General features: G+C 47.0%; 1 protein-coding gene across 4 annotated transcripts in view; it reads left to right on the forward strand.

The window, feature by feature from the left end:
- The window catches only part of LOC147272765 (receptor tyrosine-protein kinase erbB-4-like), a 202702-nt gene that overhangs the window by 170631 nt on the left and 15932 nt on the right, over nucleotides 1-16139 (forward strand). For 3 of the 4 annotated variants that reach the window (XM_086200933.1, XM_086200942.1, XM_086200950.1), the window contains 3 exons: nucleotides 86-208; nucleotides 853-951; nucleotides 3816-4001. In XM_086200933.1, the coding sequence (XP_086057059.1) occupies nucleotides 86-208; nucleotides 853-951; nucleotides 3816-4001 (408 nt within the window). The remainder of the gene's footprint in view (nucleotides 1-85; nucleotides 209-852; nucleotides 952-3815; nucleotides 4002-16139) is intronic. The other variant, XM_086200934.1, reaches the window with a different exon arrangement.

The raw sequence follows: 16139 nt of genomic DNA on the forward strand, positions 1-16139 counted from the left end.
TGTGTGTGTGTGTGTGTGTGTGTGTGTGTGTGTGTGTGTGTGTGTGTGTGTGTGTGTGTGTGTGTGTGTGTGTGTGTTTTATCAGCTGGTAGAGCCCCTGACCCCCAGTGGAACGGCCCCTAACCAGGCTCAGCTGCGGATATTGAAAGAGACGGAGCTGAAGAGGGTCAAGATTCTGGGTTCAGGAGCTTTTGGAACAGTCTACAAGGTAAGAGCGTGCATCTGCATTTACAAGTGTGTGTGTGTGTGTGTGTGTGTGTGTGTGTGTGTGTGTGTGTGTGTGTGTGTGCGCGCGCGTGTGTGTGCGTGCGTGCAAGCGCTCTGCAGGATCACATATCAAACATGATCATGAAATTGCAAAACAAAGACACTCAAGCACGGCGTCTTTTAGCTGGCCTCTCCTTGTCGAGCACGCCCTGCTTGATACACTGAACAAACAAGCATCAACATCCCGCTTTGTAACGCCACATCCTGACCGCCCGGAGCCCGGGGCAGCTCAAGGACTTGGAACAAAAGCTGTTTCCTTGCTGACTTCGCTGCCCTTGGAGAAATAATTCATAACTTCAAAAAAAATCCTCTGCATAAATGTTCTCAAGCAGTAAATTATTTTCTTTCTCAGTGTGTTTAATTATAAATTACCACATTTTACACGTCTGTTTATAAGTCCTCTGTCATGCCAGTCGTGATGCGCTCCCCTGCTTTTTATTTGGAGCTTGTAGTTGAATTCAGGCAACACATAGAAGAGAGAGTTAAATCTATACAGGAATGGAATCTCCATCGAAAGTGTGTGTTTCTCCATGTTTGTTGAGACTTGGATCAGCACGTTTATAGAGATTGCTTGTGTCTTCTCAGGGTATCTGGGTCCCAGAGGGCGAGACGGTGAAGATCCCTGTTGCTATTAAAATCCTCAATGAGACCACTGGTCCTAAAGCCAATGTGGAGTTCATGGACGTGAGTATTTATATTGCAAGCATTCTGCCCGGATGTGTGTATCCAGGCCTCGTCAAAGACCTGCCCCAGCCTTGTGGGATTGTGCTATTGGCGGTAAATTCTTACGAGGCAGGCATCTTAGTCAGAGCCAGTAATAAAGAGAAGTCGACTCTCGTACAGCCCGAGATGTACTGAGCAAGATTCCATTAAAAGCAGCACCTCTTTATGAGATATCACTTTATTGAATCCAGACTGTTGAAAGACAAGAAGAAAAGGAGGTAACTTCTCTCTGCCTTTTCCTTCCATCATTTTTCACACACTCAGGTGTCGACTCAGCACACCGCGTCCTGCAACAATGCAAAAACAACAGGTCAGATTGAGTTCGGATCAGATTTGTACCAAGAATGAATCTTGGCAGAGTTCGTTTGGACACGCTGCCTCTTCTAACAGGACTCAAATTAGTTGCTTTGGCCTGAATGTTGGTGTGAAGCTTTAACACCTGCACAAAAGGCGGAGAAAAAAAATGAAGTTCAGTTCCACCAGAGTAACACGGCAGCTACAAAACCCCCGAAGGACTCTTTCTGTCACAGCGGTGGAATCAGCTCTCCAGTTTTGTGGCACTAAGCATAGTTAAACTATTAGAACTCTTTGCCCTGAAGGGTTGCTGGTTGGTTGCTAAGCCTGCTAGCACTGCCAATCTTCATCATATCCAGATCTTCTCAGATCCGTGAGATGCTAAACAGACTTGGACCTGGATTAGAACCAGTAAACATTGACCCAGACCTGTCAGGGGTCAGATCCCAGGGTTTAGATGACCTCTTCCCTCTTTCCATATCCCTTTTTTGAGGGAAAATGTTTCCACCTTTTTGCCTTTCCTGCCTAATTTCTCCTCTGCTACGCCGCCTCTGCATCATTCCTTTTGCCTCCCTCCTCTCCTCTTTCCCCTCTCCTCCTCTCCCTCTGTTCCTCCCAGCGGGGGTCTCTGTCCATCCAGAGCCAATATGCCCTGTCTGTCGGCTTGTTAAACAGCAATCTAAAGGCAGGCTCACGCCTCACCACTGGGAAGCTGGCCACTGGAGTGCCAGCTCGAAACACACTCCCCAAAAAATCCCACATACACATAACCAAACAGCACACACTTCATAACAAATGGCTCCCCAGGTGGTGGCAGCGGTGGCGCCGGCGGTGCATACAAGCAACGTGAGGTGATTTGCTTGTGTTGGCAAATATAGGAATTTGATTGACCAGGTTGATTATTTCATATGTGAAATACAAAGGCTTCACGGTACACTCGTTTATTATATTTTGATGCATGCACACACTTGCACACACACACACACACACACACGCGCGCGCGCACATGCTGGAACATGCAGAGAACAACCAAACCATCGCAGTGTGTGTGTGTGTGTGTGTGTGTGTGTGTGTGTGTGTGTGTGTGTGTGTGTGTGAATGAAAGTGGGCAAGTGAGTTAGACATGAAAGAAGGGTCAGGCAGCAGTAATGGAGGTCAGCGCTCAGGAAGATGAGAGCCAAACCAAAACACACACTGGCACTGGTGGACACTCGTTCATGCGCGCACACACTTCCTCATAACGGTTGCCCTGAGAGTAGGACGCACGAGGAAGAGTTTAGCCTGACATAGTTTACAACGCCCAGGTCTTTTGGGGATCACCAAGTCAGAATAAAAGCCTCCTCTCCATCTTTCAGCTCCGCACGCACAGCTGTCCTCCGTCACCCTCCCACTCTGGTCCTGATTCGAATGCTGGTGTGCTGCCGCCGTATAATGTCGAGCAGTAGCGGGAGGGGCGGGGGGAGCAGGTGGTTTTATGAAGTGGAGATCTAGTGGTGCTACTTTGGGCTGGGAGGCTGTTTAAATCAGAGTCTCTCCATGGCCTATGGCCTCCCTGCTGTTTAGAATTAATCTACTCACACTCACACCACCACCTCTCTCCCTCTAAGCTCATTTTTAGCATCTAAATTTAAAAAGGCACCTCATCCATCTATCAGCTGCCTCAGGCGTAAGCCTGGATATACACCTTCTTGACCACCAGAATGTGTGAGTGTGTTTTAGAGAGCTGCCACATGTGTGAGAGCATTAGAGAGCCCATATAAGATAAAGCAATTGTTTTCTACGCAGCGTCAGTGCCGCCGCCGCCGCCACCAAGTGCACTTTCTGTTCAGCTTTAATGCATACACACGGCAGGCCCTCATCATCAGTGCTCTTCATCACAGCCACGCAGCCGTCTGCTCGCAGCTCTGCAATAACAATTACCAGTGTTGAGTCCCAACTGTTCAAACCTCTCCAACCATCTGCTAGAGCAAGAGAAGAGCGAGGTGAAGACGTAAAGCACCAAAATTAGCGCCAGGCAGGATTAACAAGGCTCATAATCTGGGGTCATAATTGTGAAAAGGCAATGTTTAAAAAGCTTTGAGTTTTTTATGTTCAAATGTAGATGGAAAACACTTTGAAGGTTTCTGCAGGATTTCCTTCCACAGTGAGAATCCTCTACAGACACATACTTTATGTAGATAGAGTCATCATCCCGCGAGTCTTTATTCATGCATCTAAGTCCACCTTCGGAGCACAGTGGAGTTTTATCCATGTATAAAAGATGCATGGACCGGCACATCAGGCCTCATGCATGAATGTTTTCTGTTGTATATCTCTTTTTTACTCAAAGCAATAAGAGGAAAATAGAAAGCCCCATGTGGGATTCATGAAACGTGCGCTGACAGACAAATCTGGTCTTACCCACCTGCGTATCATTAGCATAAGGAAATGCCCCAATAAACCCATATAAGGGATTTAAGAGCCCCGTATGGTAATGTTAAAGAGCCGTGAAAGGTAGCGCTTCTCTTAGTCCCTCTTCGTCTTTCACCCAGGAGGCCCTGATCATGGCCAGCATGGAACACCCCCACCTGGTGCGTCTGCTGGGCGTCTGCTTGAGCCCCACCATCCAGCTGGTCACCCAGCTCATGCCTCACGGCTGCCTCCTCGACTACGTGCACGAACACAAGGACAACATCGGCTCACAGCTGCTGCTCAACTGGTGCGTCCAGATCGCGAAGGTAGGTGACCGATTACTTCCTGACGTCTTCATCCGCCGTGGTGGTTTCAAAATAAGCCCATTATAATACTCAGTTACTGCCTTAAAGTAATGTTACACTGCTATGGAGGAAGGGAGCAACAAAAACACCATAGAAGAAGAAGGAGGGAACTGACAGGCTTCTGTTGAAGGTGTGGTCCAATATTTGCTGATTTGGAGGTCATCTCAGAATGAAAGTTGTTTCCAACTTTTCCCTGTTATTTCCCGGAATGTGACGTGATGGACCATCCGGCGACGTTCCCCGCCCCAGCAGCACATCAACATACATGACTCCTTTGAAAAATGAGTGGCTCATTCTCTGCTCCCCAAACAACCTGGGATCATTGAATCAGCAGTAAGACTTGAAGAATTATGTGTACTGTTGCTTACCCAAAGAACATTTGTGTTTTGTTTGCAAATTAAGTCGACGAGGCCAGGCTGCTTGCCGGGAAAGATTTAGCTTCCCTGAGTTATAACTCTGCGGTGACAGTAGGGTGCAAGGCTGCTATTACAGGACATGCTGTGCAGGCAGGCATCTGCTGCCATACGCGGGCATCATCTATCACTCCGGATTTACTGCTGGCCCTGATCAGCCCGATAGGATTTTACACAACAACCGAGATTGTTTTGTGTGCCAGTTACCTAATGTGAATTGTTAACACCGGTGTTTTTACCCATCGTGATTAAACTCAACAAAGGCGGCTCTTCTGCTTCCAGTCCTGCTGTCCCTGCAGCAGGAAATGGATAATCGAGGTTGTATTTGGTTCTTTTACTGGCCAGGCTAATACATGAGCATCTGTGTTGCTTTCACGCAGCTCAAAAGAAGAGAGACAAAAAAAAAACTGAAAGCATTTCTGCATAACTGAACTTGAGAGCTCATAGGAGGCTAAATGGATGCAGATGAGCGCAATACCATCAAAATCTGCTAAACGTTTCCACAAGCACAACAAAAACAGGCCAAAATATGATCAGTATGAGACCCTGAAGCTGAGACTTGGTCCTTTGTTTTGCATGGACTCAGTACCACCAGTGGCCTTCAGGATTCACAGTTTGAGCCAGTTCACCTCCAAGTGTATTAAATAAAAATCTCCACCTTAGTTTTTGAGATATCCCGCTTAATGGTGATCACATTACTTCCTTGGCAAAGGTGTTACATCAATACAATGTATAAAACATGTTCAGAGGACCTTGGTGTTCTCATTGAAGTCCTCTCACGTAGCCATATGGTCCTCCAGCCCCGGAGAGCAGAAACATCCTGCTTAACCCACCATAACTCCTAGTTTGTATTTTTGTTGGCCAACCGCAACCATCAGGGGTGTTGCAAAACCCAGGATGTGGGGAGGCTGACCTCGATAACATGAGGGGGAGCGACGAATTTGTGAACATGTTCTCGTTTGTTGTTTATCTTTGCAACTATTGACAAAAGAAGCTAACAGACCATTTAAGGATCTAAATCCTCATCCAAATGTGCCGTCTCTATTGTGTGGGTTGCTAGCAGCTTGCTAGCAGCTTGCTAGAGCAGAGTTTCACATAGCGAGGGCGAATAGGCAAAGAACGCCGATTGAAAATGTCGTGCGACGGTACCACCACACCTGCAGCGTTGGCGGAGGAAGCAAACTAAATGTGAGTTCTTCCCAATGGTGGGCAGGGGCCGACACCTGCTGTTGCAGAGAGAGGTCTGGTTCTGCTTCCCCCTTGATTCATCGCCTCCGTGAGCGGTGTTTGTCGCTTGTATCAAGCCCTATTCAATGAGCGAGATGTTAATTTTGTACATGATGGTCCTATTTCCCGTGAAACAGTGATTACAGCAGATTGTGCTGTAGCCTGTAGCAACACAGGAGTCCAAAAAAATGTTTCATTTTATGCATCATTTTATGCACAAACCCATGAATAAAACAACACATGTAAAGCAAAATCCAGCCCCGTAACATAAAGCAAACGCGGACGTCTGAAACCAGCAGCGGTTGATTTGTGTCAGTGAAGACGAGCAGAACCGCACGTCACTTCAACTATTTTCATGCTAATGTTGTTTGCTTGCTTAAACTAATGTGATACCTCAAAAAAAACAAAAAAAAACACTCACACAGGCGGCCCATAAATCGTGCGTTCACAAATGACCCGCCGTGCACGGATAAATCCCCTCCTTCACTCAGACAATTGGAATTGATTTTCCCATCCTTATTGGGGCAGTTTGTCCTCTTGTTCCATTTTTCTGAGTCAGTGATGAGAGGTTTGGTTTCACGCGGGTGCAGAGTTCATGTGGGAGGGCTTAACCCTTTATTCCTTCATGATGAATGTTACCCGGGAGCTTGAAGAGCAGGTTACTTAAGCAGGTACTTACTGGCGTAATTGGATTCGATTGTGGCAGCTTGGGGGGGGGGGGGGGGGGTGTCAGTGTCTTAGTAGTTCTGTAGGTGAGGAAGAGCAAGAGGATTATTCACTCCTGTCTTGGAGACACAGCACCCACGCTGCGTCCACTGAATGGAGCCACTGTGATTGATGGCAGAGATTTTTGGATGCAGCTGACTGATGAAATGACAGGACATCATGACTCATAATTACCTTTGATTGGCTGAATTAGAGGATCAATCCGGTTGAATCGATGCCGTCCCTCGTGCTCCTGTTAGCCTCGGAAAGACATTATTGTTTTCATTGCAGTCAATATTAGCTAAAAGCTCTCTGAGTGCTCGTTAGGCTCATGATTTGTTAATTGACAAGACGAATATTCGCTGCTTTTATGTGTTGCAGTGTCTGTTTTGCTCTTCATTAAAAGTTCAGAAGTGGTTGTGAAGTCACTCAGGCTGGCGAAGTGCAACAGCTCAGGTGTGGGCACCCGGAGGGTCCACAACAGCGAAGGTTGCGATGTGCGGGACTCTCTCCGTGTTAGCAGGCCTGTCGTTAGCTGCGGCGACCTAAAGAATATTTTACCGTGGATTGATTTCGGGTTGAATGAGGGAGCAGAGCCAGAGAAGGAAGACTGAGACCACTTTGGAGCAAGCACCCAATAGAACTGCACCTGGGTTCAGATAAAACGTCGGCTTGGAAAAAACCTCACTGTGAAGACGGAAAAGAGAAACTGTTTGCTCCGTTTCTGGAGGAATGTGAAGATTGGTTCTAAAATTCCTGGCTGTAGAATCCATCTCTTTCCAGGGATGTGGTTAACTTCCTTCCCGCTTCCGTTTGTGCTGGATGACCTGCCGGTGACTTTACTTTGGGTCTGAAACAAAAAAACAAACAAAACTGAGGGCTTTTACTTTGAAGGTGATATAAATACACCATGTGTTCGCCAGTGGATCTGCTAAAATTGGGCTTTCTGACATGGAGGACTCATTAAATAGATGTGATTAAACAGAGCAGTGGAGGATCACGGCTCTATTGACCTCTAGAGGGATCAGATGTCATTACAAACGTCACACTGCTGCTCATTAACAAGGGATGGTGAATGTGGGTTTTTTTTTTTTTACAGAATTGTGTGAACTACCTTTATCATCTAATGTCTATGATTAAAAGTGAAGAATTACCTCTCAGAAGGAAGTCCGTGTGAAGAGACACTTGTAGCTCCGGGAGATAAAACACTCGCAGCAGCAGAGCGTTAAATTATATTCACCTCCTCAGCAGTCCTCCCTTCTCTGCCGCGGACGTGTGCTACCCAGCCAGATAGAGACGGACATGTCTGCCGTCTCCCAGCAGCAGCAGCAGCGTGTCTGTGCATGTGTCCAAGCACATGCCTGTGTCTATTAAGCCATGTGAGCCAAATATATAACTCTCTCTGAGGTGATCTTTGCACTCTTCAGGTAATGATGGGGGGAATGAAAGCGGAAAGAGGGGAAGACAAACCTCTCCTTCTTCAGTTAGCTTTGAGATAAAAAGGCTTACTTAAGCTAGAGGACGGAAGAGGGAGAGAGCGCAGGAAACAAACAAGTCACAGTTATTCTATAGCTTAGCTTACTGTAATTTTGTTTTCTTAAAAACAATTGTTTTTTTCAGCCAAGACAAATTCACCCAAATTCAGATGAAATAATAAAATGCCACCTGTTTTACTGCAGAAAGAGAACTTAAGTTTCACGCTTGAAAAGCCGGTTGTAGTCCTCAAGACTACGACTGCGCCCACTGGCAGCCTCTGTTGTCTTCCTTCATCGTACTAACATTGCAATTTACCACCCAGCCCCCCCCCCCCCCCCCGACACCCACCACCCCCACCTGGATCACAACAAGTGCACAAACAGTGTCCGTATGTGGGCTGTGACCCGGGCAGGTAGCCGCTGTGCTGCAAATTGAATGGCCGAGGCCTGTCGCCAGGCAGTGACTCTTCATCACTGAGTGTTTTGGGCATTGAGATAATGGCCCCCATTAATCTCTAGCCACACTCAGGGCTGCCCCGCCGCCACACACGCACGCACGCCATGACGGACTCTCACATGAACGCGCATGGAGGCGGGGTGGGTGTGGAAGGGGGGGGGTCCTTCTTTCTCTTCCTTGACTTCCTCCTCGTCTCCTTTTCCATTCTTTTCCATGTCCTCATGAACATGCAGCCCTCTCGTTTCTGTGGTCACCACATGCTCTGATTCATGGGGTCAGAGTTTCCCTTACGTCTCCTCAAACACTCCCCAAGCGGCATATCCTTAAGCGACCCTCGTGTGTGTGTGTCTGTGTGTCTGTGTGTGTGTAAAGTTGGAATCCTCAATTCATAAAAACATCCGGCCTGTCTCCTGCAACTCTCTCTTGTCTCCATTTTCTCTTTATCACTCGTTAACCAATTCTCTTTTTTGCACGCGCGTGCGCGCGCGCACACACACACACACACACACACACTTTTTTTGGTTAGGTTTTGGATTATTAATGGAATAATTAGGTTTGGGATGTATTTTAATGAACAAATCAATCACTGAATTAAATATGCGATTGGAACTGAGTGTATGAGCGACTACGGGAGTCTTTTAATTTGGCTCTTGTCTTTCTCTCTTTCTCTGTCTTCCTCTGTCTTCCCTTCGTAGCACCTCTCCTCGGGCTCGGTTTAATGAAAGCAGATCCAGCGAGGTGCTGTCCCGCTGATGAAATGATTGGGTTTGACACTAAAGACTGTGCTGGATGAGGGTCCTGATAGTTTTTTTGAGGGACGGACAGGGGTTGCTGCTGGTGTTCCGGGTGCGTTCAGGCCTTAGCCGTGCTGTTGCAGCGCCGCCGTACTGGTGTTCATGAGAACATACTCACCGGCAGCAGCCCGGCTGACTGACAGTAGCTCAACATGCCCTGCAGGTAAACCCTCTGGATGCCGTCATGGCGGCTCTGGAGGGCTTTGTACGGATTGACAAGGCTAATGATGACACCAAATATCAACCTTAAATAATTTCTCCGAGGCGTACTGCACTGCACCCTGGTAAAATACTGATACAAGTGAAGAAGACAGAGGAGCGCGTGGCCCAAATCAACAATCATCCACCTCCACAGCTTCGTAAAGTAAAATCTAGACTTTTAAATGTTGCATTAGGTATTCTTTTAACGCACGCCGGCTCCCCCGAGGACGCCGCCCCATCGCAGGAGATCCAATCTGGTCAAGCTTATAGCGCGAAGCCCTCGGTGTCACTGCGAACGCCGCTCTGTGCTGAGTAAACACATCTCACCTGTACTCATTAGCCTCCCTCCCCCTCATCCCTCCCCCTACTCAGTGGTTCTTCTCCAATCACCTCCTCGTCCTCGTACGTCCGCCTTATCTACACATCTAGAACATAACAAGCTCACATGGGGATAGACATGTTTTTCACATTTATCCTGGAGAAATTTAGCTGTTGCCGTGATACGAGCGGTGGGGGGTGGCATTGATTTTTCAATCAGAATGTTGGCCATCTTGAACAAAAACAACGCCTGGGCTTGTGAGTTTTGAGCCCTCCCAGTCATGTTCCTGCTTTCATTCACAGCACACTATTCCCAGTATATTCCCTGGAATAGAACTTAAGGTGGGAAATTGCCAGCACAAATTTCCCCGAAAATCAACTCGGATTCACACATGACCACTTCCTGGGAAAAATGAGAGCAAGAAAACTCATCTGCAAATATTTTTAAAGCTAATATATCAAATACGGGCTGGTTCTGGACTCTTAAATGTCAGGATTGGATGCTTTTTGTTGTTGTTTCATGACAGAAAATGAAGAATTGGGGGGGAGGGGTTTGGATGTCATAAGAATCCAGTTTGAGCTTTGGAAAATTGTGATCTGTATTCTTCGCATTCTGTTGTTTAAAGGATTCATCATTTTTCGACCTTCATTCGTCTTTTTAACTTGATTTTAAATACTTTGTCGTTTCTCTGTTTGCACCAACTGCAAAAAACAAATTCTTTGTGTTGTGAAAAAAGCTAAAAACAATGAATCCCATTCAGAGTCTCCCTAGCAACCCGTCCCCCGGCCATGATAGTCCCATCATTTATCAGCAGGTAGCTTTAGCAGCATCAATGTGTCTTCTATCCTGAAAGAGTTCGACAAGCTCCGGACGACTTCACGATGGTTTCGCCCTCTTTGAAGGACTTTTCTCTTTCCTAGCCCCCTGACACTTGTATGCACGTAGATTGCGGCAGTCGTGCATCTCAAGAGTCTCTCTTCATCCCTCCCTGAAGGGCCAGCTGCCGTACACACCCTCCTATAGATGCACCTTTCTCAGAATATCCCTGGAGACTCTCGTGGGGCGTACTTGTGCTTGAAAGAGCACTTGAAGACGTTGCACATCGCGCGCTGGTCATTTTAAATATGAAGGATTTCTTCAGATGCAGCCAAGTTTCCCGACTTTCATGGTATCAGGTTTGCTGCCGCTCCAGAGATGCAAATAAAAGGCGCCGGAGCAATTAAGTACGTGATGAAAACACTCGGCAGTGCACTGAAAGGCAGTTATGATCGGGACGTGAGGAGTAACAGGACTCCTGTCAGCCACATCCATTTAGAATCCTGTTCATCAGCGGATACCAAGCAACCGGGAGGGGAGACATATTTGATCAATCCTCGATAAAATGACGGCTACATCCGAACCGTTTCCAACTTTTTTCAGCGCCTGAAATCACAATTTCCCTTCTCAACCTGTGCAAGGTGAAGATACCTCTGCCCTTCAACCCTAGAGTTTCTCAACATTACAAGTCCTTTGAATCACGTCTTAAATTCATGGCTGGATTTGTCAGCTATTTATTCTTTGTATTATATAAAACGAAGGACAGTAAAGTAGTTCCGCATCATCCTTTACCTTGATGATGGTTTTTCATTCATTTGTTCCCCAAACAACTACTTAAGACGGTTCTTCACCCAAAAATTGTTTTGTGCTTGTCAAGTACTGACAAATATGTGTCTCGAGCTCCCTCCTGCATCACTTCCATGACTCCAGAATGCAGACAGAGACAGCTACGTTTATTTAGCTTGGACCCTCAACCTAGAATGGGTGTGAATGAACGTCGCACCGGAAAAGGAGTTTGTTTTTCCCTCAAATCAAAGTGGATCACTGAGCAAACGGCTGGGTAAGCTGATTTTTTTTTGGAGAGTTTTGCTGCTTTTAGCCGTCAGTCGCCATCGATGTCAGGCTAAACACACGTGGCCGGCTCTCTCGGCGTTCCTACAGATGCGACGCAGCGGTGACTTCATGATCTCACGAGACCTGCCAGTGAGCACTTGAAAGGCAGAGCGCAGCTTTAGGGTGGAGTAACACTTTCCATAAATGCTGCGGGAGGATTAAATGTATTTGAAAATGATGATAAAATGCCATCAGTGTTGCTTAAGTTGATTGTTCACTAAAGGGGATTTCTTCGTCATACATCACTTGTTTTCTGTGAACTGCTTGACAAAGACAGCAGAAGTGAGCATGTTTATATTGGATGATTGATATGCCAAACACAGACCGATTCAATTTCTTTTATTTCAGTTTATATTTTCTCCTAAACCCCATTATACTAAGTTAGAGTGAATTGAATCCTGTCAGCAGGCTATACAGTAAAGTGATCCATGTTCAGCACCTCATTTCCCTGAGGCTTCATCAATAATGCAGTCCCACAATTCTTTGCACCTCGGAGTTTGTCGGGAAGCACATCATGCTGTGATTACCAAACAGCGCTGCCCGTATCCTACATCACGACAGCTAATGTGCACCCTGAGCAGTTTCCCCCCTTCCTCCAACAGCCCCAGTCCCCACGAGTGCATGTGTCCCTGCTGATACAACAAAACCAGGAAGCAGGGCAGAGGGAGACCAAGGAGGAGGTGATGAGGAGAGCGGGCGGAGGCGGGATAAGCCCCCTGGGTCTTTCTAATTATCTGTAAGGATCAGCAGTGCTCAAGGATGTGTAAGGGGAGGGATTTGACTGCCAGATCCACTGGCTAGGTAGGCCTGATTGGATCGGTCACCTCTCTCCCCACACATCCATTACTCGTGGCGCCTGAAGCCGAGGCTCATTAGACACAGGCATATGCACGCATGCAGATGAACGGTGGCTGAAATCTCTGGGATTCCAGAATCCAATCGCAACAAATCAATTTTACGCCAAGAAGTTTATTATAAACAAACTTGGCGCAGTAGGAGAGGTGTTTGTGTCGTGGATTTGGGTAAAAGTGACGTTTCATGTCAGAAAATGTCTCTTCCAGTGTCAGAAGTGGCTGGTGGGCAGGTTGAGTCAAGTCCGACAGCTTCTCACAGCCACAATTATCCACTGTGATTAAAAATAATAACTTCTCAGTGTCACAGCAAGTCGCAGACAAATTATAGACATTACTGAATGCTGCACTGAGTGGATTGCTTTGTGCTCAGCTGATTGGTGTAAGCAGCTTCTCCTTCTCCTTCTTCTTCTTCCCTCATCGCCTTTCTATGCTCCTTGTGGGTCACCTGGCGAGCTGTGGATGAAACCCGTCATTACCGTCCGTAGAGCCTCATTCCTGGAATCTTAATTAAAGCTTATCACTGCAAAAGCACTCTTTTGTTGCAGCTCTTCATTTTTTTGATCATTATTTCTCACTCTCAAAAGAGCTGCGATTGATCTCGCGGATCAAAAAGGTTGCACCCCCGCCGACCCGCCCCGACACCCTTCTGGTTCCACCAGATCAGCCAAAAACTTATTGACATTTGCTCATGTAAATGTGCCCGCAGCGCTCTTTTTATTGCCTGCACAGTGACATTTTGGAAGGATCTTTCTGTCCCAAAGGGGAGTTGAGATCATGGCGTAAGAGCTTAGCTAATTCTACATTTGCTCTCTTGAGATGGATTTAATTAAAAAGACAATCAGGAAGGCATCAAGTGCTGACATTGTTTTTAAAATCAATGAGGGAATTTTACTGTCTCTTGCTGTACCTCCACAGTTTGATAGATAGGTGTATTTTTCCAGCGCTGTGGCTCGAGGAACGGCTGGCTGGGGAGTAAATGGGCCCCAGCTTTGACTCTTGCAGCTCCGCTGAGCTGTTTCTACACATGTCACATCACGTCACGTCCACCTGGATCGCTCATTAGCCGTTAAACCATCCAGTGGTGCGGTTAGGGGAAAATGCAGGATAGCGTATCAGCACATATACACTTAAAACGCAACTTCTTAGCAGGCCTGGCTAAAGCCAGGTGCTGCTGGGCAACATGGAGAAGTTTGCGCTGTGGGATTGCTTCCCGTTCTATCTCGCATGCAGCACGCGGCGCTTGACAGACGACCCCCCCCGCACCACCTGAGCGGACCCATTGTGAGCTCTCCTTATCACGGCGGGCCCAGTTCTCAGCGTGTGGACAGTCCTGCTTTACTCACATTGTTCGCTGCCTCATTCAGTGGGACGCCGAGGGGGTTTCAGAGGGAGGGGGGAGGGGGGGAGGGGGTTCAGACCGCAAGACCTGGCAGGAAAGAAGAAACCTGCATGTAGTTGAAGAGGACGATCATCAATATTTAAGATAAATACCAAAAATCCCGAGGAGTTTGATTTGATTCCTCTCAGTACTCCATCATGTCCGTGCTTCTCCTCATCCACTTACCTTCCAGCCGCTCACCTTTCCACCCAGAATCCTTTATCGCCCAGCATCTCTCTCACCCACTGAGGTGCAGCGCTGCCTGCAGTTCCTCACCTCATCGGTCCGTTTTCACGCCTGGTTTCATCTCGTTACCTCAGTCTCAGATCTTCCTTTCTTCTCTCTATGAAAACAGGTGCTAATGGGTCGTGGAGCAGCCGTGACCTTTGTCTGGAATCTTTTAGCCTCTGTAAATAAATCAAAGATGAAAAAGATGTTGAAAACTGGGTTTGACGCTGCCGCTGCCACAGAGAGGAGTCGTAACAGAGACACTTCTACGAGGACGTGGGAGGCACTGTTGCAGTCCTCTGCTGCATATTGATTTTAGTATTATCTATCAAGCCTATCATTTCTTTTCAAAGTTGATTTATGGGATGTAAATGTGGTTGTTAGGCCATATATGTGTATACTTTTTTCAGGCTGCAGTGTGCAGTAACATTTCTAAAACCAGATTGTGTCAAATCTCTGCTCCCGCCTGCACACTGGGACTCTAAAAAAAAAAAAAAAAAGTTTAAATACATCAAACTACAGCAGCAGCACTTTATGCTCTGAGTGTCCAAAACATAACCTCGGTGTCATCTGGGATGAGCAGCGGTGCCGCCGGGTCTGGAACCTTAGCGCTCTCTTGTAGCACGAGGCTCACAAAGCTCTCCGGATGTTGCGAAAGCTTGAAATCTGCAGGCAAAATGTTTAATGTGACCTGTGGAAAAGCACGGAGATTGTATCCTCTGAGGTGCACAGTGACCTTTGGTTCCAGTTGATCTTATAGGATGTGTTTTTTCCGGAATAAATTTGGGGGCTTAGAGACGCGATTAGTCATGTGATTAATTGCCCTAACATCCTGTAAAACTGACTTTTCTTGATAAAAGTTTCTGAATGACCTCGCAATCACTTCTCCCTCAGCTTTATAGAGTCTGGGTGTCCAGTCTCACACTGTGAGGGACCCGAAGATGCAAATTCAGCAAGTGCTTAACAGCGCTGATATGAACTTTACAGGAGCTTTTCAGTTGTCGGTGTCTGCAAACCTGTGAAAGTGAAGTCAGAAATGACTTTTTTCACCTACAGAGAGGGATGACTGTTGCGTTTCATGTTTGGAAAAGAGACTCAGAAGGGAAGATGCATTTTTCCCCCATTTTTCTACGTCATTTTTTTCCTTGAAAGGTCACACATAATAATATACTTTGCAGCCCAAGTTTGGAGTGCTGCACGGCACCAAATGTAGCTCTTCCTTCAAGGCAGATGGCTCGCTTCCTCCCCAGAGAAATAATAGCTGACAGAGGGAACAACGTGATTCTCCTCTGGCAGACTGGCAGGTATTTCATGCACATTTCATTTAAGGTGGCTAAGCTTAACCAAAGGGAATTCTCTCGTATAGACACAAAGCCAATCATTCAACTGTGTCTGCTATGCAGGAGAGACCTGCGCGACGTTCTCAGCTGCAACTTCCTGTATCATCTGTTGGTTTTGTTAATTATAAATCTCCCATTTACACTATTTTAAACACACTGGAGCACAATCAGTAGGACCCTCTCAACCTGAAACCCAGGGCTGCCCCCGCATCCTCCGCTGGGACGTCAGTGTTTACCGCCTGCAGTGGCTGAAAGTTAATTGGCTCCTTGAGCTGCTGTACATTCTCCTGTCAGTGCCCCCCTCCCTCATTGCGCTGTCACTTTAAGTCGAAGTGTATTAATGCACTGTGTGGGCCATTGATTCCTAATTCCTCACGACGTCGACATCGGGGATAAATATTGCTCGGCGCAGTCGTCTTCAGGCTTATTGTAATCAGCATCGCTATTGATCGGCTGCCTGAACTCCCTTGAAGTAATCTATTTTAAATACACTTTCAGTTAAAGGGGGATGTTTTGGGTCTGCACATGTGGGTGAGGACAGAGGGACGCAGAGGAGGTCTTGAATGGAAGGACATCAGACAAACAGACTGAGTGAGATATGCTTTTAGGTGGTCTCCGAGTGTCAGTGTGTGTGTTCGAGTGTGTGTGTGTGTCTCAGCGAGGCCGGCGGATGATGGATGAGGGCTCAGCCGGTGGCGAGCCAGACGTCAGCACTATCGATTTATCCTCACAGTCGTCTGGGAGGAGGCGGTGCCCGCCCTGCCACCACCAGCACTTCA

Source organism: Aulostomus chinensis, chromosome 1 (genome assembly GCF_037954235.1).
Source record: "Aulostomus chinensis isolate RoL2024-O1b breed Wild chromosome 1, RoL_Achi_v1.0, whole genome shotgun sequence".
Lineage (NCBI taxonomy): Eukaryota > Metazoa > Chordata > Actinopteri > Syngnathiformes > Aulostomidae > Aulostomus > Aulostomus chinensis.